General features: G+C 39.5%; 1 protein-coding gene across 1 annotated transcript in view; it reads left to right on the forward strand.

The window, feature by feature from the left end:
- Nucleotides 1–3250: 3250 nt before the first annotated feature.
- EIF3H (eukaryotic translation initiation factor 3 subunit H) overlaps nt 3251–25604 on the forward strand; it is a 98298-nt gene continuing 75944 nt past the window's right edge. Inside the window, exon 1 of the mRNA XM_055546376.1 lies at nt 3251–3438. Coding sequence (XP_055402351.1) covers nt 3307–3438 — 132 coding nt within the window. The 5' untranslated portion in view covers nt 3251–3306. The remainder of the gene's footprint in view (nt 3439–25604) is intronic.

Here is a 25604-nt window from a genome sequence, read left to right on the forward strand (position 1 = left end):
CTGGAGAAGATTGGGGAAGAACATTTTTTTCAAGAGGGGAAGGTATCTGGAGCTCAATTTTTGAAAGGTTAAGTTGGAGCAAGTGCTTGGGGGACATTTAAGTGAAGATGTTGAATAGATAGACATGCCATTGTGGAGTTCAGTGGAGAAGTCTGAGTAAATATAAATTCAGGAATTGTCGGCATTGCAGGAGGAGTGTTAAAATACAGAGTAAAGATAAGGGAATGAAGATGTACAAGGGCTGAACACGCTCCAGTTCTTAAATTAAAAAATTTAATTAAAATTAGGCGTTCAAGTGAAGGACGTCATTCCTTCTGAAACCTTTTAGGCGTCAGGGCTCCAGAAGAGCTCGTCTCACAGTCCTTTATGTCTCAACGCAGAAAGGAATTTATCGAGAGGCAATGTGATAGATAAGAGGTGATTTATTTGAATAGGATGCTTGTAAGAGTCACAAGCATGCAGGCAAATGTTGCACTGCCCTGAGTGCTCAGTGGGTTACATTTTTATAATCAGAGGAAGAAAGAGGAGGGGGAGAAGATCTTGGTTTTTCTTGAGTAGGCTTCACGTTTGGACACCAGTTCCTACCCCGGTAGGGCAGGGCAGTTTATTTGTCCCTCCCCATATGGTCAAGCCAGGACTGTCACAGCGCTTTGGAAACATATTTTTAGGTTTCAGTACATTGGTGACTTTCATTTTGAGAACTCATCTTCCCATAAATGATTTTGTGTGTGTGTGTGCAGATTCTGTTTTGGAAGTCATTAACTTGATAGCACTGGACAGATTGTAGTTATTTTCTACAATTGTTTTATTATTTGGGGGGAATGGCACAAAGAACATGTCTTAGGGGCCAAAGAACAATGTTTTGGGGGGTTATTAATTCCCTTAGCTTACTGGGCAGGATGCAGGTCTCGTGGCACCATTGTTTTATTGTTTTGGGGCATGTCTCCTGTTTTTGTTGCATGGCTTTGTTGCCAGCAGGTTAGCTTGATTTTATCATTAAGCAAGCCATTCTGACTTTGATGCTAAGTGACTTGCTTTGCTTTATGATTCAAGTAGGCTCACATTGTTTCAGAAAGTTTCCCATTACTTTCTTGAGCGATCCTTAGTTTTACTGTGGTCTCCCAAATTCCCCTAAAGTTCCCTATCTACAATTCCCTAATGGGGTTTCTAAGCTAACTATTTGATCATCTTATTGGGCTTCCCTGGTAGGTCGGCTGGTAAAGAATCCACGTGAGATGCAGGAGACCCTGGTTCAATTCCTGGGTTGGGAAGATCTGCTGGAGAAGGGATAGGCCACCCACTATAGTATTCTTGGGGTTCCCTGGTGACTTGGCTGGTAGAGAATCCCCCTGTAGTGCGGAAGACCTGGGTTCAATCCCTGGGTTGGGAAGATCCTGGAGAAGAGAAAGGCTACCTACTCCAGTATCCCGGCCTGGAGAATTCCATGAACTATCTAGTCCATGGGTTCACAAAGAGTTGGACATGGCTGAGCGACTTTCACTTTCACATTCTGTCCCTGAGCTTCCCATGTGGCCCTAGCTATAAAGAACCCGCCTGCCAATGCAGGAGATGTAAGAGATGTGGGTTGGATCCCTGGTCAGGAAGATCCCCTGGAGGAGGGCATGGCAACCCACTCCAGTATTGTTACCTGGAGAATCTCATGGACAGAGGAGCCTGGGGGCTACGGCCCACAGGGTTGCACAGAGTTCAATAGGACTAAAGGAATTTAGAACACACGCACGCATTCTGTCCCTATCACTTCTAGGCCCTTTCTAGTTAGGGTTAGATTACAAAACCCAGTGGTAGGGACAGAATGACAGGATAAAATAGGTGATTAAATAGTTAATCCCACTAGGGATTTTCCATAAGTAGAAAAATATGGGAGACCCCTGTACGTTAATGATTACTTGAGAAAGCAGGTTTGCTACTCCTAAGTCACTTCAGTCGTGTCCGACTCTGTGTGACCCCATAGACATCAACCCACCAAGCTCTCCTGCCCCTGGGATTTTCCAGGCGAGAACACTGGAGTGGGTTGCCATTTCCTTCTCCAATGCATGAAAGTGAAAAGGGAAAGTGAAGTTGCTCAGTCGTGTCCGACTCTTAGCGACCCCATGGACTGCAGCCTACCAGGCTCCTCCGCCCATGGGATTTTCCAGGCAAGAGTACTGGAGTGGGGAAAGCAGATTTGCCTCACCACAAAACCAAGCAGGCTTGCTTAGCAACAAAACCATGCAAGAGAAGCATGGGACACACCAACAAACAATAAAACAATGGTGGCAAGAGACCCACATCCTGTCCAGTGATCCCTCCGAAATGCTCTCTGCATGCATAAAAAACAGTAATTTGTAGACCTAGCTTGACCACACAGGAACAAGAAAAACTCCCCTGCTCAGCCTGGAGGAGCTAATGATGAAAACATGATGTCTACTCAAGAAAGACAAAGGAGGTCTTCTCCTCTTTCCCCGTTTTCCTTTGATTATAAAGCTGTAGCCAACTAGTTCTTGGGGCATGGCATTTCTTGCCCACCTGCTTGTAAGCCTCACAAGTGTTCTATTCTAATAAATCACTTTTTATCTACCACTTTGCTCTTGTTGAATTCTTCTGTGCACTGAGACATAAAGGACTATAGTAATGGAGCTCTTCAGAGCCCCCCTGAAATGACACCAATCAGTTTCACATGTAGTGTGATTAACATGCATGACTGGAAAATCTTAGATATTGCCGAGGACAAAAATAGGAAAGAAATGTTAAAAAAAACCTTCATTTAGACAGTTAAAATCCAAAAGAAATTATACATATAACTAACATTCAATAAGCAAAAAAAAAAAAAAAAAAACCTTCAATATAAGCTCGCCATTAATGAACAGAATGACGTTTGGCAAAATCATGTCTCAATTGCCAAATATGCTATTGAAGTAAGTACAGTTCTTCAAAGTTTGTCACATTGGGACTACCGATTAATTAAAAAAAATGAGAAGTGAAAGCAGTTTATACGAATGACACGCTACATAAATGTTAGCTATAAAGCAATTATGATTCACTATCTAGTGCATACCGATTAAACATAACGGGGAAAACACTTTCAAAAATTTCTTTTTGCGTTTCTTAAAGCTTTCTAAACGAACGCACATGCGCAAGGCGTTCCACTGCCGAAGAAAGGCTGGAAAAGAGAAGGGAGCGGGGCATCCCCCGCCGGCCTTTCCTAACAGCTCCGCCCATCGAACGCCAGACTGCGCCTGACGTCAAGTAAAACTTTACTTCCGCTTCCGGCAACTCACGTTTTTCTTTTCCTGTCCGGCTGGAAAGATGGCGTCCCGCAAGGAAGGCACCGGTTCATCCGCCACCTCTTCCAGCTCTACCACCGGCGCTGCAGGCAAAGGCAAAGGCAAAGGAGGATCCGGAGATTCCGCCGTGAAGCAAGTGCAGATAGATGGCTTGGTGAGTGGGGTTCCTTTTCTCCCGGCCCACGTGGGGAGATCATTTCCCAGCCCGGTCTTGCCAGGCGTGCTCTCCGGCAGTCTCCCCTCTGGGCTTGCTGAAGCTGGGCCAAGGATTTCCTGTAAAACCTTCTGTCTTTATCTTCACTTTATGTTCGGAAGACGCGGCCACCTTCTCTGCTGTCTTATCGGGGAGTTGAGGACTCAGAAAGTGGACCTGGGCTCGGGTGTGTGTGTGTGACAGATTTCTCGGGGGCTTGTCTTTGAGATGCTTGGGACAGGGTATTTGGAGAATGACTATTCTGGGAGGCAAGTATGTGACGGAGGTGTCGAGAAGGATATAGGGCTTTTGGAAGGGAAGAGTAAACTTTGTTTCCCTGTTGGGATCTGACATCTGTAACTTTCCAAGTGGAGATTAGTTTGTAGCCACTTTTGAGCCTATGGTTCAGCTGTTACGTGAAACCGCGTTATTGGAATAAATACCTTATGTTGACTTCTTTCCCTCTTTGTGAATATTGGAGTGCCTTGGGATTTGGGTTTAGGCGTCCTTCCACCTGGTCTCTGCTTGACAAAGCAGATGAAAAGCGCAACTCTGATGTCAGACGGCTTGGCTTGAAATCCAGCGCTAAAATTAGCTGAATGACGTCGGGCATATTATTAATCTCTTTGTGCTTGGTAAGTTAAATGGTAAAAGGTGTTAACACACCTTTTAGCTACTGCTGTTACATTTGCAACAGTTATAGTAGTAGACTTTCTTTAAGGCCCTCTTTTCAAGACTTCAAATATTATTTGTATTCTGATAACTCCTAGGTTTATGTTTCTTGTCAGACGTGGTTCTTGAATGCTACTCTTAGGCATTTTGCTGTCACTGTTAGGATATCTCATAGGAACTTCAAACTTAATGTGTCCAAAATAAAATTGTTGACCCTTGCCCTGCTTCTCTCCCACGCATCGATCTTACCTCACTCTTTCCTATCTTAGTAAATGGAACTGCTGTCTACCTGTTTGAAAAGTCAAAACCTGAGCATTAAGGTATGCTTGTTCTTATTTTACCCTTGGCGTCCAGTCCCTCAGCAAATTCTGTTGGTTCTACGTCCAAAATATATCACATTTCATTTGCTTTTCTTCTAGATTCCACCAACCACATCCACTTAAAATAAAATGTAGAATTCTTACTCAGTCTTCAAGGCCCTGCTATTGTCTCTTTCTTCAGACTCACCTCATACTTTCTTCTAGGCCTCAGTCACAGTCAGCTTTAAGTGTTTTATTTTCTCAGCCTGAAATACTGTCTGAAATATATCTTCCTACTCCGTGGCTTTTTTTTTTTTGAGCCTTTAAGGTATTGGCTTAAGTGTCAGCATCTCAAGAGAGGTCTTGCCTAACTACCGTGTAAAACATAGCTTCATTCCCATTACTCTCCATTACATCACCTTCATTTCCTTCATAGCATTTTCCACTACTTGCAATTGTTTTGTTTTCTTGTTTTTCTCCTCCAGTAGAATGCAAGCTACTGAGGGCAGACAGGTATTATGACTTTTCATCTGTTACATTCTAAAACTGAATCAGTTAATTGAGATAGATAGGATAAATTGATGAATAAAGTATTTTAGTTTCTTTTTGTAGTACTTCCATTTCATGTTCTGATATCTTTTTCTGTAGATTATTTTCATAGCATCTTGAATTGTTCTCTTAGCCTGCTTCAGTCCATCCTTCATACTTTTATTAAAACATGCACTTTAATGTGAAAGTTCAGACATGGTTAACTTCCCTCTTGAAATGTTTTTAGTGCCTTTGCAATGAGTTCAAGGCTGACCAAGATGTCCTTGGCTTTTGTGTTCAGGTTAACTTGCCACTATTCCCATGCTTCATAGGAATGGCTCATTCCAGCCACCCAGGACTAATTTGCTTAGTCTGATGTTTAATCACATTTGTTTCTGGCACCTTGGTGATAGTCAGGGCCAGATTTCCTTTTCTTCTTGAGCCTTTCTTTTCGAACCTTTAGTTTTGTTTCATCAGTCTTTAATTATACCTTTCTCTTAACACATGGCGATTGTCAGGCTTTTCCATATTAAAATGTCCAACCCTGTCTCTTTTTACTTAGCACTTTGCATTCATTCTTGGGCTTCCCCGATAGCTCAGTTGGTAAAGAATCCATCTGCAATGCAGGAGACCCTGGTTCAATTCCTAGGTCGGGAAGATCTGCTGGAGAACGGATAGGCTTCCCACTCCAGTATTTTTGGGCTTCCCTTGTGGCTTAGCGGGTAAAGAATCCACCTGCAATGTGGAAGACCTGGGTTCGATATCTGGGTTGGGGAGTTCGCCTGGAGAAGGTAAAGTATGCCCACTCCAGTATTTTGGCCTGGAGAATTCTGTGGACTGTGGAGAATTCCATAGTCCATGGGGTTGCGAAGAGCTGGACACGACTGATCGACTTTCACTTTCACTTGTGTTCATTCTTAGTCCCCACTTCTTTCCTTTGATGTCAGTGGTTAAATAATTCATCTGTATTTGTGGTTTTCCAATCTTTCTTCAACTCAATGCTACTAGAATCTGCCATCACCAGTTTCTTGATTTAGTTTTTAAAAAGATCATTGATAACATTAGTAAAGAACTGTAAAACAACAGGATATACATGTAAAATAATGTCTTTAATACATAATTTAAGTAATCACAGAATAAATATCCATTTACCTGGCTTTTAACATGAGAAATAGAATTTTTAGTCTCTTTGAAGTCCTTTCCATTTCATGCTTTTCTCCCATCCCTTTTTTGTACCCGTAATCACTCTTGTGAGCTTTGTTTCAGTAATTTCTTGGTTTTCTTTATAGCTGTACCACACAGAGTATTCCCAAACGATTTGTTTACTTTGGCGTGTTTATATTAATAAAAAGGATGAAGTGTTAGTTAAATCATATTGCATGTTCACCTATGTCTTGAATCATATATATATATGTATCTCACACCATGATCTTGAGATTATTCTGTTCTAGAGTGAGGACCTTTCATTCATTCATTGTCATTACTACTTAGCATTTCATTGCATGAGTAGAACATAATTTTCCTCTTCTACATGTTAATGGACAGTGAGATGACTTGCTTTCCTTGTGAAGTGGTATCTCTTGGTAATGTTAACTGTCCATTCCAATAGACTTGACAGCCTGTTTTTTATGTATGTTGTGCAGTCGGTACTCAGTATATCCTTATAGAATGGACGAGTGAATTGTCATTGTAGTCAGGTGATCTCTTCATTCCTAGGTAAGATCAAGCTAATTCTTCCTATTGGACTTTTCATGTAAAACCCTCTTTGATCCCCCTAAACCAGTCTGAATCTTAACCTTTCTTATGTACATTACACTTTTGATACTCCAGGTCTGGCCCAAGGACCAGCAAGACAAGCAGAATTGGCCTTGCCTGGTAGCTTGTTAGAAAGACAGAAACACAGTATCTCGGAATTTCTCTTGATCTATTGTTTCAGGTGATTTATAACATTTTAATGTTTGAGCAGTGCTGCTCTGGGCCACATCAATCTCTTCTTTTCTCTGACCTTTTTATTTTTATGGTGACAACTTGTGTTATTCATCTTGGCATGTGATCATATGCTGTTAATGAATGGTCCGTGTATATAAGGAGAGTCAGGAAGAGTACTAGTTCAGTTTAGTTGTGTCTGACTCGTTGCGACCCCGTGGACTGCATGCAGCACGCCAGGATTCCCTGTCCATCACCAACTCCTGGAGTCCACCCAAACCCATGTCCATTGAGTTGGTGATGCCATCCAACCATCTTACCCTCTGTTGTCCCCTTCTCCTCCTGCCTTCAGTCTTTCCCAGCATCAGGGTCTTTTCCTTTGAGTCAGTTCTTTGCATCAGGTGGCCAAAGTATTGGAGTTTCAGCTTCAGCATCAGTCCTTGCAATGAATATTCAGAACTGATTTCCTTTATGTACTGGTTGGATCTCGTTGTAGTCAAAGGGACTCTCAAGAGTCTTCTCCAACACCATAGTTCAAAAGCATCAATTCTTCAGTGCTCAGCTTTCTTTATAATTCAGTGCTTGCTTTCATACATGACTACTGGAAGAACCATATCTTTGACTAGACTAACCTTTGTTGGCAGAGTAACGTCTCTGCTTTTTAATATGCTGTCTAGGTTGGTCATAGCTTTTCTTCCAAGTGTCTTTTAATTTCATGGCTGCAGTCACCATTTTGGAGCACCCCCCCCCCCCCCCCCCCCAAATAAAGTCTGTCATTGTTTCCACTGTTTCCCCATCTATTTGCCATGAAGTGATTGGACCAGATGCCATGATCTTCGTTTTCTTAATGTTGAGTTTTAAGCCAACTTTTTCACTCTCCTCTTTCACTTTCATCAAGAGGTACTTTAGTTCTTCTTCACTTTCGCCATACGGGTGGTGTCATCTGCATACTGAGGTTATTGATATTTCTCCCAGCAGTCTTGATTCCAGCTTGTGCTTCATCCCGCCTGACAGAGTACATCTTGTGATGTACTTTGCATCTAAGTTAGATAAGCAGGGTGACAATATGCAGCCTTGATGAACTCCTTTCCTAATTTGGAACCAGTCTGTTCTTCCATATTGTTCCATGTTTCTTCTTGACCTGCATATAGATTTCTCAGGACAGATCAGGTGATCTGGTATTCCTGTCTCTTTAAGAATTTCCCACAGTTTGTTGTGATCCACACAGTCAAAGGCTTTGGCATAGTCAATAAAGCAGAAATAAATGTTTTTCTGGAACTCTCTTGCTTTTTCGATGATCCAGCGGATGTTGGCAATTTCATCTCTGGTTCCTTTGCCTTTTCTAAATCCAGCTTGAACATCTGGAAGTTCTTGGTTCGTGTACTGTTGAAGCCTGGCTTGGAGAATTTTGAGCATTACTTTGCTAGCATGTGAGATGAGTACATTTGTGTGGTAGTTTGAGCATTCTTTGGCATGGCCTTTCTTTGGGATTGGAATGAAAACTGACCTTTTCCAGTTCTGTGGCCACTGCTGAGTTTTCCAAATTTGCTGGCATATTGAGTGCAGCACTTTCACAGCATCATCTTTCAGGATTTGAAATAGCTCAACTGGAATTCCATCACCTCCACTAGCTTTGTTCGTAGTGATGCTTCCTAAGGCCCACTTGGCTTCGCATTCCAGGATGTCTGGCTCTAGGTGAGTGATCACACCATTGTGTTTATCTTGGTTGTGAAGCTCTTTTTTGTACAGTTCTTCTGTGTATTCTTGCCTCTTCCTCTTACTATCTTCTGTTTCTGTTAGGTCCATACCATTTCTGTCCTTTATTGTGCTCATCTTTGCATGAAATGTTCCATTGGTATCTCTAATTTTCTTGAAGAGATCTCTAGTTTTTTGCATTCTATTGTTTTCCTCTATTTCTTTGCACTGATCACTGAGGAAGGCTTTCTTATCTCTTCTTGCTATTCTTTGGAACTCTGCATTCAAATGGGTATATCTTTCCTTTTTTCCTTTGCCTTTAGCTTCTCTTCTTTTCTCAGCTATTTGTAAGGCCTCGTCAGACAACCATTTTGCCTTTTTGCATTTCTTTTCCATGGGGATGGTCTTGATCCCTGCCTCCTATACAGTGTTATAAACCTCCATCCATAGTTCTTCAGGCACTCTATCAGATCTAATCCCTTGAATCTAGTTGTCATTACCACTGTATAATGGTAAGGGATTTGATGTAGGTCATATCTGAATGGTCTAGTGGTTTTCCCTACTTTCTTCAATTTAAGTCTGAATTTGGCAATAAGGAGTTCATGATCTGAGCCACAGTCAGCTTCCAGTCTTGTTTTTGCTGATTGTATAGAGCTTTTCCTTCTGGCTGCAAAGAATATAATCAATTTGTTTTTGGTATCCACCATCTGGTGATGTCCATGTGTAGTCTTCTCTTGTGTTGTTGGAAGAGGGTGTTTGCTATGACCAGTGCGTTCTCTTGGCAAAGCTATATTAGCCTTTGCCCTGCTGCATTCCATATTCCAAGGCCAAATTTGCCTGTTACTCCAGGTGTTTCTTGACTTCCTACTTTTGCATTCCAGTCCCCTATAATGAAAAGGACATCTTTTTTGGGTGTTAGTTCTAAAAGGTCTTGCAGGTCTTCATAGAACCGTTCAGCTTCAGCTTCTTCCCCGTTACTGGTTGGGCCATCGACTTGGATTACTGTGATATTGAATGGTTTGCCTGGGAAATGCACAGAGATCATTCTGTCATTTTTGAGATTGCATCCAAGTACTGTATTTCGGACTCTTTTGTTGACCATGATGGCTACTCCATTTCTTCTAAGGGATTCCTGCCCACAGTAGTAGATATAATGGTCTTCTGAGTTAAATTCACCCATTCCAGTCCATTTTAGTTCGCTGATTCCTAGAATGTTGACATTCACTCTTGCCATCTCCTGTTTGACCACTTCCAATTTGCCTTGATTCATGGACCTAACATTCCAGGTTCCTGTGTGATACTGCTCTTTGCAGCATTGGACTTTACTTCCATCACCAGTCACATTCACAACTGGGTGTTGATTTTGCTTTGGCTCTGTCTCTTCATTCTTTCTGGAGTTAGTTTCCACCGATCTCCAGTAGCATATTGGGCACCTACCGACCTGGGAAGTTCATCTTTCAGTACTCGTAGGTTATCCCTAAGTGAAGTTACCTGCCACATGTAGGCAAACCTAAGTCCATCTGACTCTTTCATCTCAGGTTGCTTTCAAGACTTGGATGGCCCTGCAGACAACCTGGCCATAGTTTCTTGCCCTTAAGGTCAGAGAGCTTGTTGAAATCCATTGCCTTTTTACAAGGTTGCTTCTCTGTCTTGGCTGTTGTTAGCAGTGCTTTAGTGGATTTTTTTTTTTTTTTTTGGAGTATAGTTGCTTTACACCACTATGTCAGTTTCTCCTATATTGCATAGAATCAGCCATATGTATACATACACGTGTCCCCTCTTTTTTAGATTTCTTTTCCATTTAGGTCATCATGGACTCACCCTAGTAGAGCTCCCTGTGCTATTCAGTGGATTCTCATTGGTTGTCTGTTTTATATATACTAGTGTATATATGGGCTTCTCAGGTGGTGCTAGTGGTTAAGAATCCCACCTCAATCTCTGGGTTGGGAAGATCCCCTGGAAGAGGAAATGGCATGGCACTCCAGTATTCTTGCCTGGAAAATTCCTTGGTGCAGAGCAGCCTGGTGGGCTGTAGCCCATGGGATTGGACATAACTGAGGAACTAAACACAAAGCGCAAGTGTATATACGTCAGTCCCGATCTCCCAATTCATCCTATCCCCCCTTCTCCTTTGTTATTAATAAGTTCTTTCTCTACATCTGTATGTCTGTTTCTGCTTTGCAACTAAGATCATCTATACTACTATTCTAGGTTCCACTTACATGTGTTAATATATAATATTTGTTTTTTTTCTTTCTGACTCTGCTTGTATGACAGTCTCTAGGTTCATCTACTTCTTGGCAAATGACCCAGTTTCATTTCTGTTTATCACTGAATAACATTCCATTGCATTTATGTACCACATCTTCTTTATCCATTCCTCTGTTGATGGATGTTTAGGTTGCTTCTGTGTCCTGACTGTTGTAAATAGTGCTGCAATAGACAGTGGGGTGCTTGTATCTTTTTTTTCAAATAATTTTTAAAAATTAGTTTTAATTGGAGGATAATTGCTCTAAGTGTTGTGTTGGTTTTTGCCATACAACACTGTGAATCAGCCAGAAATATACATATGTCCTCTCCCTCTTGAGCCTCCCTCCCAGCACCTCCTAGCCCCCAGCCATCTGACCCCCTAGGTTGTCCCAGAGCATCAGGTTGAACTTCCTGTGTTATACAGCAATTTTTCCAATAGCTATTTGTTTTACATATTGTAATATAAAGCATTCTGTGTAACAGACTTTAGGTTCATCCACCTCAGCTCAGCTGACTCACATCCATTTTTTTTATGGCTGAGTAATATTGCATTGTATATATCTACCACAGCATCTTTATCCATCTGTCAGTGGATATCTATGTTGCTTCTGTCCTGGTTGTTGGAAATAGTGCTGCAGTGAGCATTGGGGTTTATGTGTCTTCTTTTTAAACGTCTTTTTTGAATTATGGTTTTCTCTGGGTATAATACGCCCAGTAGTGGGAATGCTGGGTTATGTGATAGTTCTGTTTTTAGTTCTCCATAGTGGCTGTATCAGTTTACATTGTCACCAACAGTGTAAGAAGGTTCACTTTGCTCCACACCCTCGATGGCATTTATTGTTTATAGAGTTTTTGATTATGGCCATTCTGATTGGAGTGAGGTGATACCTCATTATATTTTTGATTTGCATTTCACCAATGATTAGCGATATTGAGCACCTTTTCGTGTGTTTTTTGGCCATCTGTGTGTCTTTGGTGAAATCTCTCTTCAGATCTTCTAAACATTTGATTGGATTGGTTGGTTGTTTTTTTGTGTGTGTTGAGCAGCATGAGCTGTTTGTGTATTTTGGAGATTAATCCTTTGCAATGTTTTTTCCCATTTTGAGGGGTTTCTCTTTGTCTTGTTTATGGTTTCCTTTGCTTTTAAGTGCAAAAATTTTAAGTTTAATTAGGTCCCATTTATGTATTTTTGTTTTTATTTTCATAACTAGGAGGTGGGTCAAAAAAAGATCTTGCTGTGATTTATGTCAGACAGTGTTCTGCCTATTTTATCCTTAAAGAATTTTAGAGTGTCTGGCTTTACATTTAGATCTTTAATCTATTATGAATTTATTTTTGTGTATGGTATTAGAAATGTTCTAATTTCATTCTTTTACATGTAGCTGTCCAGTTTTCCAACCACCACTTATTGAGATTGTCTTTTCTTTGTTCTTCTATTCTTACCTCCTTTGTTATAGATTAAGTGACCATAGGTATGTAGGTTTATGGCTGAGCTTCCTAGCCTGCTCCACTGATCTTTCTTTTTTTTTTTTGTGCAAGTACCATGCTGTCATGATGACTGCAGCTTTGTAGTATAGAGAGCCTGATCCCTCCAGCTCCATTTCTTTCTCAAGATGATTTTGCTGTTTGGAGTCTTTTGTGTTTCCATAAAAATTGTAAAATTTTTTGTTCCAGTTCTGTGGAAAATACCATTGATGGTTTGATAGGGATTGCATTGAATCTGTAGATTGCTTTGGGTAGTACAATCATTTTCAGAATATGGGTTCTTCCAGTCCAAGAAGATGGTATATCTTTGTGTCATCTTTGATTTCTTTCCTAAGTATCTTAATAGTTTTCTGCATAGAGATCTTTTGCCTCTTTAAATAGGTTTTTCCTAGGTATTTTGTTCTTTTTGTTGCAATGATAAATGGAATTGTTTCCTTAATTTCTGTTTCCAGTCTTTCATTGTTAGTATAGGAGTGCAAGAGATTTCTGCTTATTAATTTTGTATCCTGCAACTTGACTGAATTCATTCATTAGCTGTAGTAGTTTTGTGGTAGCATTTTTAGAATTTTCCGTGTATACTATCATGTCATCTGCAAACAGTGACGATTTTACTTCTTTTCCAATTTGGATTCCTTTGATTTCTTTTCCTTCTTTGATTGCCCTGGTTAAGACTTCCAAAACTATGTTGAATAGTAGCGAATGTGGCACCCTTGTCTTGTTCCTGATCTTAGAGAAATACTTTGTTTTTCACCATGGAGGATGATGTTTGCTCTGGGTTTGTAATATAATATATGGCCTTTATTTATGTTGAGGTAGGTTCTCTCTATGCCTATCTTGTGGAGAGTTTTTTAAATCATTAAATGGGTGTTGAATTTTGTTGAAAGCTTTGTATGCATCAGCTGAAATGAACATATAGTTTTTGTTCTTCAGTTTGTTAATATGGTCAATCACATTGATTTGTATATCTTGAAGAATCCTCACATCCCTGGGATAAATTCCACTTGATTATGGTATATGATCCTTTTAATGTGTTGTTGGATTCTGTTTTCTAGTATTTTGTTGAGGATATTAGTGTCTATGTTTGTCAGTAATATTGGCCTATAATTTTCTTTTTTTGTGATATCTTTGTCTGGTTTTGGTATCAGGGTGATGGTGGCCTCCTAGAATGAGCTTGGGAATGTTCCTCCCCCTCTGCAGTTTTTTGGAAGAGTTTGAGAAGGATGGGTGTTAGCTCTTCTCTAAATATTTGATAGACTTTGCCTGCAAAGTCTTCTGGTCCTGGACATTTGTTTGTTGGAAGATTTTAATCACAGTTTTAGTTTTACTAGTTGTGATTGATCTGCTCGTATTTTATATTTCTTCTTGATTCGGTCTTGGAAGATTGTACCTTTCTAAGAATTTGTCCATATTTTCCAGGTTGTTCACATGTATTACTCTCTTATGATCCTTTGTATTTCAGTCGTAACTTTTCCTTTTTCACTTCTAATTTTATTGATTTGAGTCATCTCCCTTTTTTTCTTGATAAGTCTGACTAAAGGTTTATCAATTTTGGTCATCTTCTCAGAGAACCAGCTTTTAGTTTCATTGATCTTTGCTATTGTCTTCTTTGTTTCTATTTCATTTATTTCTGCTCTGATCTTTATGGTTTCTCTCATTCTTCTAACTTTAAGTTTTATTTGTTATTTCTCTAGTTGCTTTAGGTGTAAGGTTAGATTGTTTATTTGAGACGTTTCTTGTTTCTTGAGGTAGAATTGTATTGCTATTACATAAACTTTCCTTTTGGAACTGCTTTAGCTGCATCCCTTAGGTTTTGGTTCATTGTGTTTTTTTTGGTCATTTGTTTCTAGGCTTTTTTACATTTCCTCTTTTGGCTTCTTCAGTGATCTCTGGGGGGCGGGGGGCGGTGTGTGTGTGTGTGTGTATGTTAGTCGCTTAGTCATGTCTGACTCTGCGACCCCGTGGACTGTAGCCAGCCAGGCTCTTTTGTCCATGGGATTCTCCAGACAAGAATACTGGAGTGGATTTAGTAGCATCTTGTTTAACCTCCATGTGTTTGTGTTTTTTATGGTCTTTTTTTCCCTGTAGTTGGTTTCTAATCTCATAGCAGGGTGGTCAAAAAAGATGCCCAATATGATTTCAATTTTCTTAAATTTACTGAGACTTGACTTGTGACCCAAGATGGGATCTCTCCTGGAGAATGTTCCATGTGCCCTTGAGAAGAAAGTGTATTTTGCTGGTTTCAGATGGAAACCAGATGTTCTTCTAAACATCAAGTGTTATTTGGTCTAATGTGTCTTTTAAAGCTTGTGTTTCCTTATTATTTCTTCCTGAATAATCTATTCATTGTTACAAGTTCAGTTCAGTCACTCAGTCGTGTCCAACTCTTTGTGACCCCATGACTGCAGCACGCCTGGCTTCCTGGTCCATCACTAACTCCAGGAGCTTACTCAAAGTCATGTCCCTTAAGTCGATGATGCCATCTAACCATCTCATCCTCTGTCATCCCCTTCTCCCACCTTCAGTCTTTCCCAGCATCAGGGTCTTTTCTAGTGAGTCAGTTCTTCACATCAGATGGGCAAAGTATTGAAGTTTCAGCTTCAGCATCAGTCCTTCCAATGAATATTCAGGACTGATTTCCTTTAGGATTGACTGGTTGGATCTCCTTGCAGTCCCAGGGACTCTGAAGATTCTTTTCTAACACCACAGTTCAAAAGCATCAATTCTACGGCCCTCAGCTTTCTTTATAGTCTAACTCGCACATCCATACATGACTGCTGGAAAAACCATAGCTTTGACTAGACTGACCTTTGTTGGCAAAGTAATGTCTCTGCTTTTGAATATGCTGTCTAGGTTGGTCATAGCTTTTCTTCCAAGGAGCAAGCATCTTTTAATTTCAGGCTGCAGTCACCATCTGCAGTGATTTTGGAGCCCTAAAAAATAAAGTCTGTCACTGTTTCCACTGTTTCCTCATCTGTTTGCCATGAAGTGATGGGACCAGACGCCATAATCTTTGTTTTCTGAATGTTGAGCTTTTTAAGCCAACTTTTTCACTCTCCTCTTTCACTTTCATCAAGAGGCTTTTTAGTTCCTCTTCACTTTCTGCCATAAGGGTGGTGTCATCTGCATATCTGAGATTATTGATATTTCTCCTGGCAATCTTGATGCCAGCTTGTGCTTCCTCCAGTCCAGCGCTTCTCATGATGCATATAAGCTAAATAAGCAGGGTGACCATATACAGCCTTGACGTGCTTCTTTCCCAATTTGGAACCAGTGTGTTGTTCTGTGTCCAGTAGTTACTGTTGCTTCTTGACTTGCATACAGATTTCTCCGGGGACAGGTCAGGTGATCTGGTATTCCCATCTCTTTAAGAATTTACCATCTCTTTAAGAATTTCCCCGTTTGTTGTGATCCACATAGTTAAAGGCTTTGGTGTAGTCGGTAAAGCAGAAGTAGATGTTTTTCTGGAACTCTCTTGCTTTTTCGAAGATCCAGCAGATGTTGGCAATTTGGTCTCTGGTTCCTTTGCCTTTTCTAAATCTAGCTTGAATATCTGGAGGTTTGCGGTTCACGTACTGTGAAGCCTGGCTTGGAGGATTTTGAGCATTACTTTGCTAGTGTGTGAGATGAGTGCAGTTGTATCCTTTGGTATAAGTGGAGTGTTAAAATCTCTCAGTGTTACGGTGTTACTGTTGATTTCCCCTTTTATGGCTCTTACTAGCATTTGCCTTTTGTATTGAGGTGCTCCTGTGTTGGGTACATCAATATGTATAGTTGTTTTATCTTCTAGGATTGATCGTTTGATCATTATATAGTGTCTTTCCTTGTCTCTGTAATAGTCTTTTGTTTTAAAGTCTGTTTTGTCTGACATGAGTGTTGCTGTTCCAGTGTTATTTTGATTTCCATTTACATGAATTATATTTTTCCATCCCCCTACTTTCAGTCTGTATGTGTCCTTAGGCCTGAAGTGGGTCTTGTAGACAGCATGTATATGAGTCTTGTTTTTGTATCCATTCATCCAGTCTGTGCCTTTTGTTGGAACATTTATCCATTTACACTTAAGGTAGTTATCATAATAAGGTAGTTATTGGAGAAGGAAATGGCAACCCACTCCAGTCCTCTTTCCTGGAGAATTCCAGGAACCTTGTGGACAGAGGAGCTTGGTGGGCTGCTGTCCGTAGGGTCGCACAGAGTCAGACATGACTGAATCGACTTAACATGCATGCGTGCATTGGAGAAGGAAATGGCAACCCACTCCAGTATTCTTGCCTGGAGAATCCCAGGGACAGAGGAGCCGGGTGGGCTGCGTCTTTGGGGTCGTACATAGTCGGACACAACTGAAGCAACTTAGCAGCAGCAGCAGCATATTCCTATTATGATTTTATTAATTGTTTTGGGTTTGTTTTTGTAGGTCTTTTTTTTTTTCCCCTTGTGTTCCCCACCTAGAGAAGTTCCTTTAGCATTTGTTGTAGACTAGTGGTTTCTTATCTTTTGCTCTCTTGTCACCTTTGGCTTCAACCAACTCTGTTTTCTGATCTTAATGTACAGGATTTCACAAGTTTATTCAGCTATTTTCAGCCTTGGCAACCCTTTTCTGGGAAAGAAAATGTTGGGAATGTTGGGAAGAAAAGCCGCTATAAAGTATTAGGCTTTGAAGAGGGTATTTGTCAGTTCTTATTTTTTGTAGTCAGATTCTCTTACCTTACCAAGCTTTTAGATAGTCTTTTAGATAAAAGTTTCTGATTTTGGCACTTATATGAAAACTTGGTTGCATTTGCTTTTCTCTGGGTAATTAGTTCATAATTTTGTTGTAAAATATCATATTGGCTCAGATGGTAAAAGCGTTTGCTTGCAGTGTGGGAGACCCAGGTTCCATCCCTGGATCAGGAAGATCCCCTGGAGAAGGAAATGGCAACCCACTCTAGTGCTCTTGCTTGGAAAATTCCATGGATGGAGGAACCTCGTAGGCTACAATCCACGGGGTCGCAAAGACTCGGACACGACTGAGCGACTTCACTTTCACTTATCATGTATACCTGTGGCCGATTCATGTTGATGTATGACAAAATCCATCACAATATTTTAAAGTAATTATACTCCAATTAAAATCAATGAATTAAACTGTGTAAAGTGAAAATAAAAGAGAAAAAAATAAATTGTGGTACTTGAATATTATTTCATTTGGCTCGACATGGGAAAATAGAGAATAGCTTTATTTTTTTCTCTGCAAACTACTGTTCGTACAAGATCATTCTATAAAATGATTATCTCCTATAAAGATTAGACTTGACAGCAAAGTGTAGTATAATTTACAAAGCCATCTGTTTGATGAAAACTACTTGTTTCATCAAAACTGAAAGGGCTGAAGTGATACTGGGATATACAAGCGTCATATTCTGGAGTTTGTTGATTTTGGTACCAAGCCCAAGCATACAAGAAAAAAAAATGAATTCATTGAAATAGTGGTAGCTGAGTATTAACTTAATAAAAGTATAAAGCTTTTTCACTCTTTGAGTCTGAATATTAACTGTATTTTGACATAAAATGTTAAGGATTTATTTTTCTCTCAAGTACCTAAATGCTATAGGTATTCATTGTATCCTGATGATTAATATGAAACTTTTTTTTTCTCAATACCGTTACCTTCTATCCTTGTCTCCAGCTAGTTTTCATTTGATACAAGTAGCAGATGTTTGTTGTATATATGGGATAGCAATAATTACTAACATTAGATGTTTTAGAAAACAAAAAAAACATACATTCATAAAAATCTGGAGAAAAATTAGTTTATAAGCTCGTAATTTGAGGGTTGTTGCACCGTTAAGAGTTTGTAATTTAACATTTCTCTGTTTTTCCAATGCTTTAATAAATTGGATAAAATGAAATACCTATAAAAATATATTTAATAAATACCTATCATTGAAGTTAATGAGTTAAAGAAGGTTATGCATGTTTTTAAGCATAGTAAGCACGTTGCCAAACTGCTCTCAAATCGTTATGTGGTTCAGTGTGCTTTCCCACTTACGGAGTATCAGGTGCTGTTGCTTGGCACCATTGCCAACTGAAAGTTATGATTTCTTAATCCTTCTTTTTAAAATTAAATATGCCTGTTAGTATGCTTGTTACAGTGTGATTCATCAGTTCAGTAAATATTTCCTGTCTGATAATGATAACACTCACATGTATGCCCAGGTCACCCAGTCTTCTGGTGTTATCTTTGTCCCTTAGAGTTTCCCTTGGATTCTCTTAAGATCACTTACTTAGTAGCAAAAGCCCTTTGGAAAAAAAACTCATTACACAAAATAAAATCAAAACTTTACTCTTTATCTTTTGTTTACAGCCTTCAAACGAGGACTTGTAGGTATACTGCTTTCAAGTTTGGTTTTAGGGTAACCTTTAAAACAAGACCAGTATCTTTTTCTTTGGGATAGAAGAAAACCCTTTTTACATTTTGTACAGAAATGCATCATCCTCAGTTTTGTTCTGTCGGACCTCTTGAGGATAAAAAGCATGAATAATCACCTCCTCCTGGGGTTATTGTGGTATACTTTTTATGCTGGAAAATTGAAGTGTTTTTAATATATTAAACCTATTTCATTAAACAGCCATTTTGCTGGGTATGCATGGTTCACAAATCAAAAGGCCAAAAAGAAGAGGTAGTGAAAAGAAATTGTCATTTTCATCTCTATCTTCAACCACCCTCTTCCTAAGGGAAATCCTATTTACTCTTTTTTAATGTTTCTTTCTGGACCTATTTTAGCAAATACTGCATCCTGTTAAGGAAGCAGAAGTAAACTGTTACATAAGCACCTAAAGATCACCTTAAGGCTTGCTGATGAAGCAGTGGTTCATGCTTCTGAATATAATGAAATTAAGCTGTTAGGAAGCAGACAGCTTATAAGAACTTTGAAATTTTTTTTGTTTTGTATGAGAGGAAATTTTGTTCCATCTAAGCTTTTTACTTTAGGAAAATTATCTTTTAGCTATATGTGGGGAAATTTGCTGATTGGTTATATATATTGAGCTGGTAAAGTAAAAGCTTAACAAGTTAAACATCCTTATCAGTTAACATTTAATTGAAATTATACATTTGTATGTTCAATTGCATCATTGTACTTTCTCATGACTCATTTTTATGATGAGAGCAGAGCTGTTCTGTTGACTTTCTTGAGGTTGCATTGTCCTTCTTCCTTCTTGCCCAACAGTTATTAGTTGATTTAACTTTAATACTGTGGGCCATCAATGAACGTAGATACAAGAGAATAATTACAAAATGTGTTTTTTCAACTGCAGTATTATAAAAATGATATTGATTAAGTGTATTGTAATGAATCCCATATGTGTCAGGAGCAAAATATCTTTTTTTTTCCTTTACTGAAGTTACTTGAATTTCTTTCACATCAAAACTTAACAGCAGTGATTTAAATCCTATTTATTATTTGACTCAGCTCTTTATGAAATAGAACCCCATCCCACTTGAGCCATAAAATGTGTAAAATTTAAGACTAATGCTGCTTTCTGCTTTTTGAATTTACATTTTGGCAGTAACTACCTTCTTTGTTCAGTGCTAGAAAAAAATGATCCAGGCTTAACCAAATAAGAAATCTGCCAAGTTCACAGATCAGTCAGTGAGAAAAGCCAGAATTAAATGAAAGTCTAGATATTGACTTTACTGAATATGCTAAGGGGAGATTCTGTGGCATTACAATTTCTCTGAGACTTAAATTCTTTTACTGTAATAGTTGTTCTTTGACGGTGATTGATGTGAGAAATTCAGGCTGTGGACCTTACCTCCCAGAATCTACACAACTGGAATAAAGCCAGCTAAGAATCATGCATCCTGTCTGACCTCTTCTGTCTGGCCAGCAACTGGAACCGTTTGGACTTTGCCTTTTTTGTTTCAAACTTTTAAGAAACTCTAGTAGTGGATCTAGTATGTATTTTTAGTGGGGATAATGATGTTTTTAAAGAAACTTAACATCTGTTCATACACATACACATAGACGCAATATTTTGAATAAATCAGTTTAATCAGACCATTGATTTTTTAAAGCAGATTAAAAAAAAATATTGTCCTGAGACCCTGTGGTATTGATTATTATAAGAGATGGTTCCAGGTACCATTGGACAGAGGAGCTTGTCAGGCGACGTCCTTGGGATCAGAAAAGAGTTGAATATGACTGAATAACAAACAACAAAGAATAAAGCTCTAGGTACAAGTGCGTTATAAGTCTTAACAGAAAATGGAAGTTTGGTGTCGGGTGGCTGATTTTTAATAAGTCATATCTGTTTCTTATAAGGCTGAAAAAGATCTCGAAGGAATAGACCAAACATTCTGAGGAGACAAGTGTAAGCATCATGAGGATATTTGTCATGTTCTAGTTACTCACTAAATATTTGTGGGATAGAGGAATGGATGAATGAATGAGATTGGTTGAAATATTTATTGTAATAATAGTAGTTACAATAGTAGCTAGCATTCATTGAGCTTTAGTAGGCACACTGTTGGAGAAGGCGATGGCACCCCACTCAAGGATTCTTGCCTGGAAAATCCCATGGACGGAGGAACCTGGTAGGCTGCAGTCCATGGAGTCGCTAAGAGTCGGACACGACTGAGCGACTTCACTTTCCCTTTTTACTTTCATGCATTGGAGAAGGAAATGGCAACCCACTCCATGTTCTTGCCTGGAGAATCCCACGGTCAGGGGAGCCTGGTGGGCTGCCGTCTGTGGGGGTCGCACAGAGTCGGACATGACTGAAATGACTTAGCAGCAGCAGCAGGCACAGTATGCTAGGTATTTTGGCTGAGTGACATTTTGGTCCTCATAAGGATGCAGGGAGATCAAACCAGTCAATCCTAAAGGAAATCAACCCTAAATATTAACTGGAAGGACTGATGCTGGGGCTGAAGCGCCAGTACTTTGGTTGCCTGATGCTGGGAAAAATTTGAGTGTGGGAGGAGAAGGGGGCAACAGAGGATGAAATGATTGTATAGCATCACCAACTTAATGGACATGAGTTTGAGCAAACTCCGGGAGATAGTGAAGGACAGGAAGCCTGGCTTGCTGCAGTTCATGGGGTCTCAGAATCAGACACAACTCAGCAACTGAACAAAGGATCCTGTGAGATAGATACAGAATGCTCATCTATCTTCATAGGAGAGGTGATAAATTAAAGTGAAAGTCGCTCAGTCGTGTCCAACTTTCTGTGACCCCATACCATGTAATTCTCTAGGCTGGAATACTGGAGTGGGTAGCCTTTCCCTTCTCCAGGGGATCTTCCCGACCCAGGAATCAACCGGGGTCTCCTGCATTGCAGGCGGATTCTTTACCATCTGAGCTATCAGAAGCCCAGGTAATAATATAAATGATACAATAACCTGCCTATGGCCCCAGACCTGGCACTCAAACTTAATTTTGAATTCTAGTGCTTAGGCTGAACTATGCTGTATGATTTTCCAGTTTGTACAGACCAGAAACTCACATTTGTGTGTACTTATAAGAATTAAGTTTTAAGCTTTTACTCAAGTTTTCTCTCTCACTTGAGCATTATTTTTTTCCTGACAAAAATAAAGATTAGTTTTAGAGTTATTGTGTACTATACAATAAGTGGAAGACAGCAGATCAAGGTTTGCACATTGGGGCTTCAGCTGGGCTTACTCAATAATAATTCACTGTCTTAACTCGGTCTTACACATCATGTGATTCAAAATGGGCTTCTGCTGCTGAAATGAGTTTTTTACCTTTCTTAAAAAATACAATGTTCGGAATAGAATTAAAACTAAGGGTAGTGGTCAGAACCCAGAGGGTGCCTGTCTGCTTCGGTAGCGAGCAAGGGTTGGGGAAAGCTATGGATTTGATAGCTACACAGTTTAGAGCTCATATCTGTTGAGGTGCTGTTATATTTTGAGAGACTTCATTATCAGTGAGGTAAATTAGGAAGTGTTTGGTTATAAACTCTGAATGTTCCACTCCTGAAGTTGGGAGAGAACTGTACCTCCTAATGTTACAGGGCCTGTAAACTAGTGCTGTTGGAAGGTGTGAGGTGTGGTCGCTGACCTGTCTGTCCCTGGTCTGCCTGAGATAAGCATGGGGTTGAGACTCGGTCTTTAGAAGCTTTGACAGCAGTTTAATATTGTTATGTAGCCAGGCTTGTGGTCCCTGGGCTTGTATTCTCTTATGTCTGTTAAATTTGTTTTCACTTTCTAGTAAATAATTTTTATTCTTTGACTGAAATTTTGGTCTGAGGTGGACTGGAGGAAAATGAATTCTTTGCCACTTGTAGTTTGAGAAGCACAGTTATAAATTAGTGACTTTTATACCTATTTTATCGGAGAAGGCAGTGTCACCCCACTCCAGTACTCTTGCCTGGAAAATCCCATGGATGGAGGAGCCTGGAAGGCTGCAGTCCATGGGGTAGCTGAGGGTCGGACACGACTGAGCGACTTCACTTTCACTTTTCACTTTCATGCATTGGAGAAGGAAATGGCAACCCACTCCAGTGTTCTTGCCTGGAGAATCCCAGGGACGGGGGAGCCTGGTGGGCTGCCGTCTATGGGGTCGCACAGAGTCGGACACTACTGAAGCGACTTAGCAGCAGCAGCATACCTATTCTATATAATAGCATCTTCCTATAACCAGCATCTCGATAAAATTGTAATTGCTATATACCACTAGATTTACTTTTTATGATTTGATTTCATGGTAAACCATTTTAATGTCAGCATTTCTTGGTCTGTGAACTCTCTTAACAAGATGAACAAGTGGACTCACTGTTTACTCTAGGTGCACAACACAGGTTGCAACCTCTGAGCAATCTTTTATGAGCTCAGCTTTGTAAAGGAAGATTAAAAATGATTGATGGTGTAGTTCTAACAATTTGAAACTAGTTTGGTCCCAAATCATTTAAACTGGGCTTTCAACAGATCCTTTTTATGTGTATTACAAAGACAGTGGGAAACCTACTGCTTTTCCTAGGGAAGAGTTATTGCGATAAGTTTGTGCAAAGTTTGAATTGATACTTTGCTGATATATAATTGGCTTAGGTTAGACTTCTCTTAAACAGATCTCTCTGCTTGTTGAAAACTGGTCTATATATCTAGAAGTTACCTCTTTCGCCTTGATAGCATGTACATATGGGTATTTTCTGGTAATTTGTGTATGTGTGTGCAGCGACATCTGTGAATTGAGTTGAAGAGTAACTATATCAGCAAGAGATTAGAATTTAAAGTCATCAGGTGCTCAGGCTTATAGTGTGTGGATTTTTCCTTTTTCTCCCTTTTTCAAAGCCACTTAACCATGCTTCATTCAGTTCATATATTTTTTTAATATACCCTAAAGAACATACTAAAATCAAGACATACCTTATGTCCATAGCATTCCATCAACTCAGTAGCACTGTCAAAAAAGGAAATTAAATTAGTTCTTTGTGCAACTCCATGCAGTAAACTGCAATGATTGCTATAGATTAAAATCTTTCCCCTTAATTATTTCTTTATTCGGTGTTTTCTGAATTAAAAACAAATACATGCTTAGTACTAATTAGAACTAAATAAATAATATAAAGGTTCATAAAAGTTATGTCCTTCCACACCGTTCTTGTCCTATAAACATAAATGTGTAATGGCATATATATAATACATTTTTAGCACTACTTAATTTTTAAAACTCTTTCTAAATTTTTGTGTGTCTTGGGCCTCTGGGAATCTGGCAAATGCCATGGATCTTTTTTCCAAGAACATGCCCTTAAGTACATACACACAAAATATTGCATATGACTTTAAGAGCTTCTTAGATCTCTTTTAGTTATTTGCAGCCTTCAGGTTTGAATGTTTGCTTTTAGTGTTTATGCACTTGGAGAAGTATACTTGTTAATGTAGAATTTTGGGTAGTGTAGATTTTAGACGTCTTTTTTTTTTGATGGGGCATGTGTGCGTGTTTGTAAACACTTAAACATCCAATTTGTGGTGAATTAGTTTTTCCTAAACATATTTTTTGGGTAACTGAAATTACGTATTAATTACCTAATTAATCTTATTAATTCTAAAATACTTTAAAGGAAAATGTCTAAATATTATACTTGGCTTCTAAAATAATACAGATTTATTTTGATTATTTAGACTTATTATAAACTTGAGCTTATATTTTATATGTGTATATATGTCAGAATGTAGCAGTGGTTCTTAATCTAATTTCTTGGACCTTCCTTGGGATCTTTGAACTCTGAAATTAAGAATAAAATTTGGAGTGGATACATACGAACTGTTTCTTCATCAAATAGACTTTGTAAAAGTATGTCCAGTTTTTTAAAGTTAAGGTGTTATTTATACATGATAAAACTCCCTCGTTTTAAATTAATTTTTTATGTATTTATGTATGGCTTTGCTGGGTCTTTGATGCTGTGTGCAGACTTTCTCTAGTCGTGGTGAACAGGGGCCGCTCTTGTTTGCAGTGTGCGGGCTGCTCATTGTGGTGGCTTCTCTTGGTGTGGAGCACAGGCTCTAGGTGAGCAGGCTTCACTAGTTGTGGCACGTGGGCTCATTAGTTGTGGTACATGGGCTTAGTGGCTCCCTGGTATGTGAAATCCTCCTGGACCAGGGCTTGAACCCGTGTTCCCTGCATTGGCAGTCAGATTCCTGTTCACTGTGTCACAGGGAAGTCCAAACCCACTCATTTTAAATGTAAAGTTTGATGAACTTTAGTGTTAATAGTTGTAAATAGATTGTATTATGGGCACCACAGTTATACAGTTATTAGTGCCCCTTTGCTCTCAGTATCTTCCCACTCACCTTGGCCCCAAGGGAACCACTTGTCAGCTGTGGTTTTACCTTTTCTAGAGTTCCATATAGGGAGAAGGCAATGGCACCCAACTCCAGTACTCTTGCCTGGAAAATCCCATGGATGGAGAAGCCTGGTAGGTTGCAGTCCATGGGGTTGCTGAGGGTCGGACACAACTGAGCAACTTCACTTTCCCTTTTCACTTTCATGCATTGGAGAAGGAAATGGCAACCCACTCCAGTGTTCTTGCCTTGAGAATCCCAGGGACGGAGGAGCCTGGTGAGCTGCCTTCTCTGGGATCGCACAGAGTCGGACACAACTGAAGTGACTTAGCAGCAGCAGAGTTCCATATAAAGGAAGTCATATAGTATTGGGTTGGCCAAAAATTCATTTGAGTTTTTCTGTAAGATGTTAATGAACTTTTTGGCCAACCCAGTAGTAATGTTTTGTTCACTTCTTAACAATCATAATGTATTTTGAGATCACCTGTTGTATTGAT

The sequence above is a fragment of the Bubalus kerabau genome, chromosome 14, assembly GCF_029407905.1.
Source record: "Bubalus kerabau isolate K-KA32 ecotype Philippines breed swamp buffalo chromosome 14, PCC_UOA_SB_1v2, whole genome shotgun sequence".
NCBI classification, from domain to species: Eukaryota; Metazoa; Chordata; class Mammalia; order Artiodactyla; family Bovidae; genus Bubalus; species Bubalus kerabau.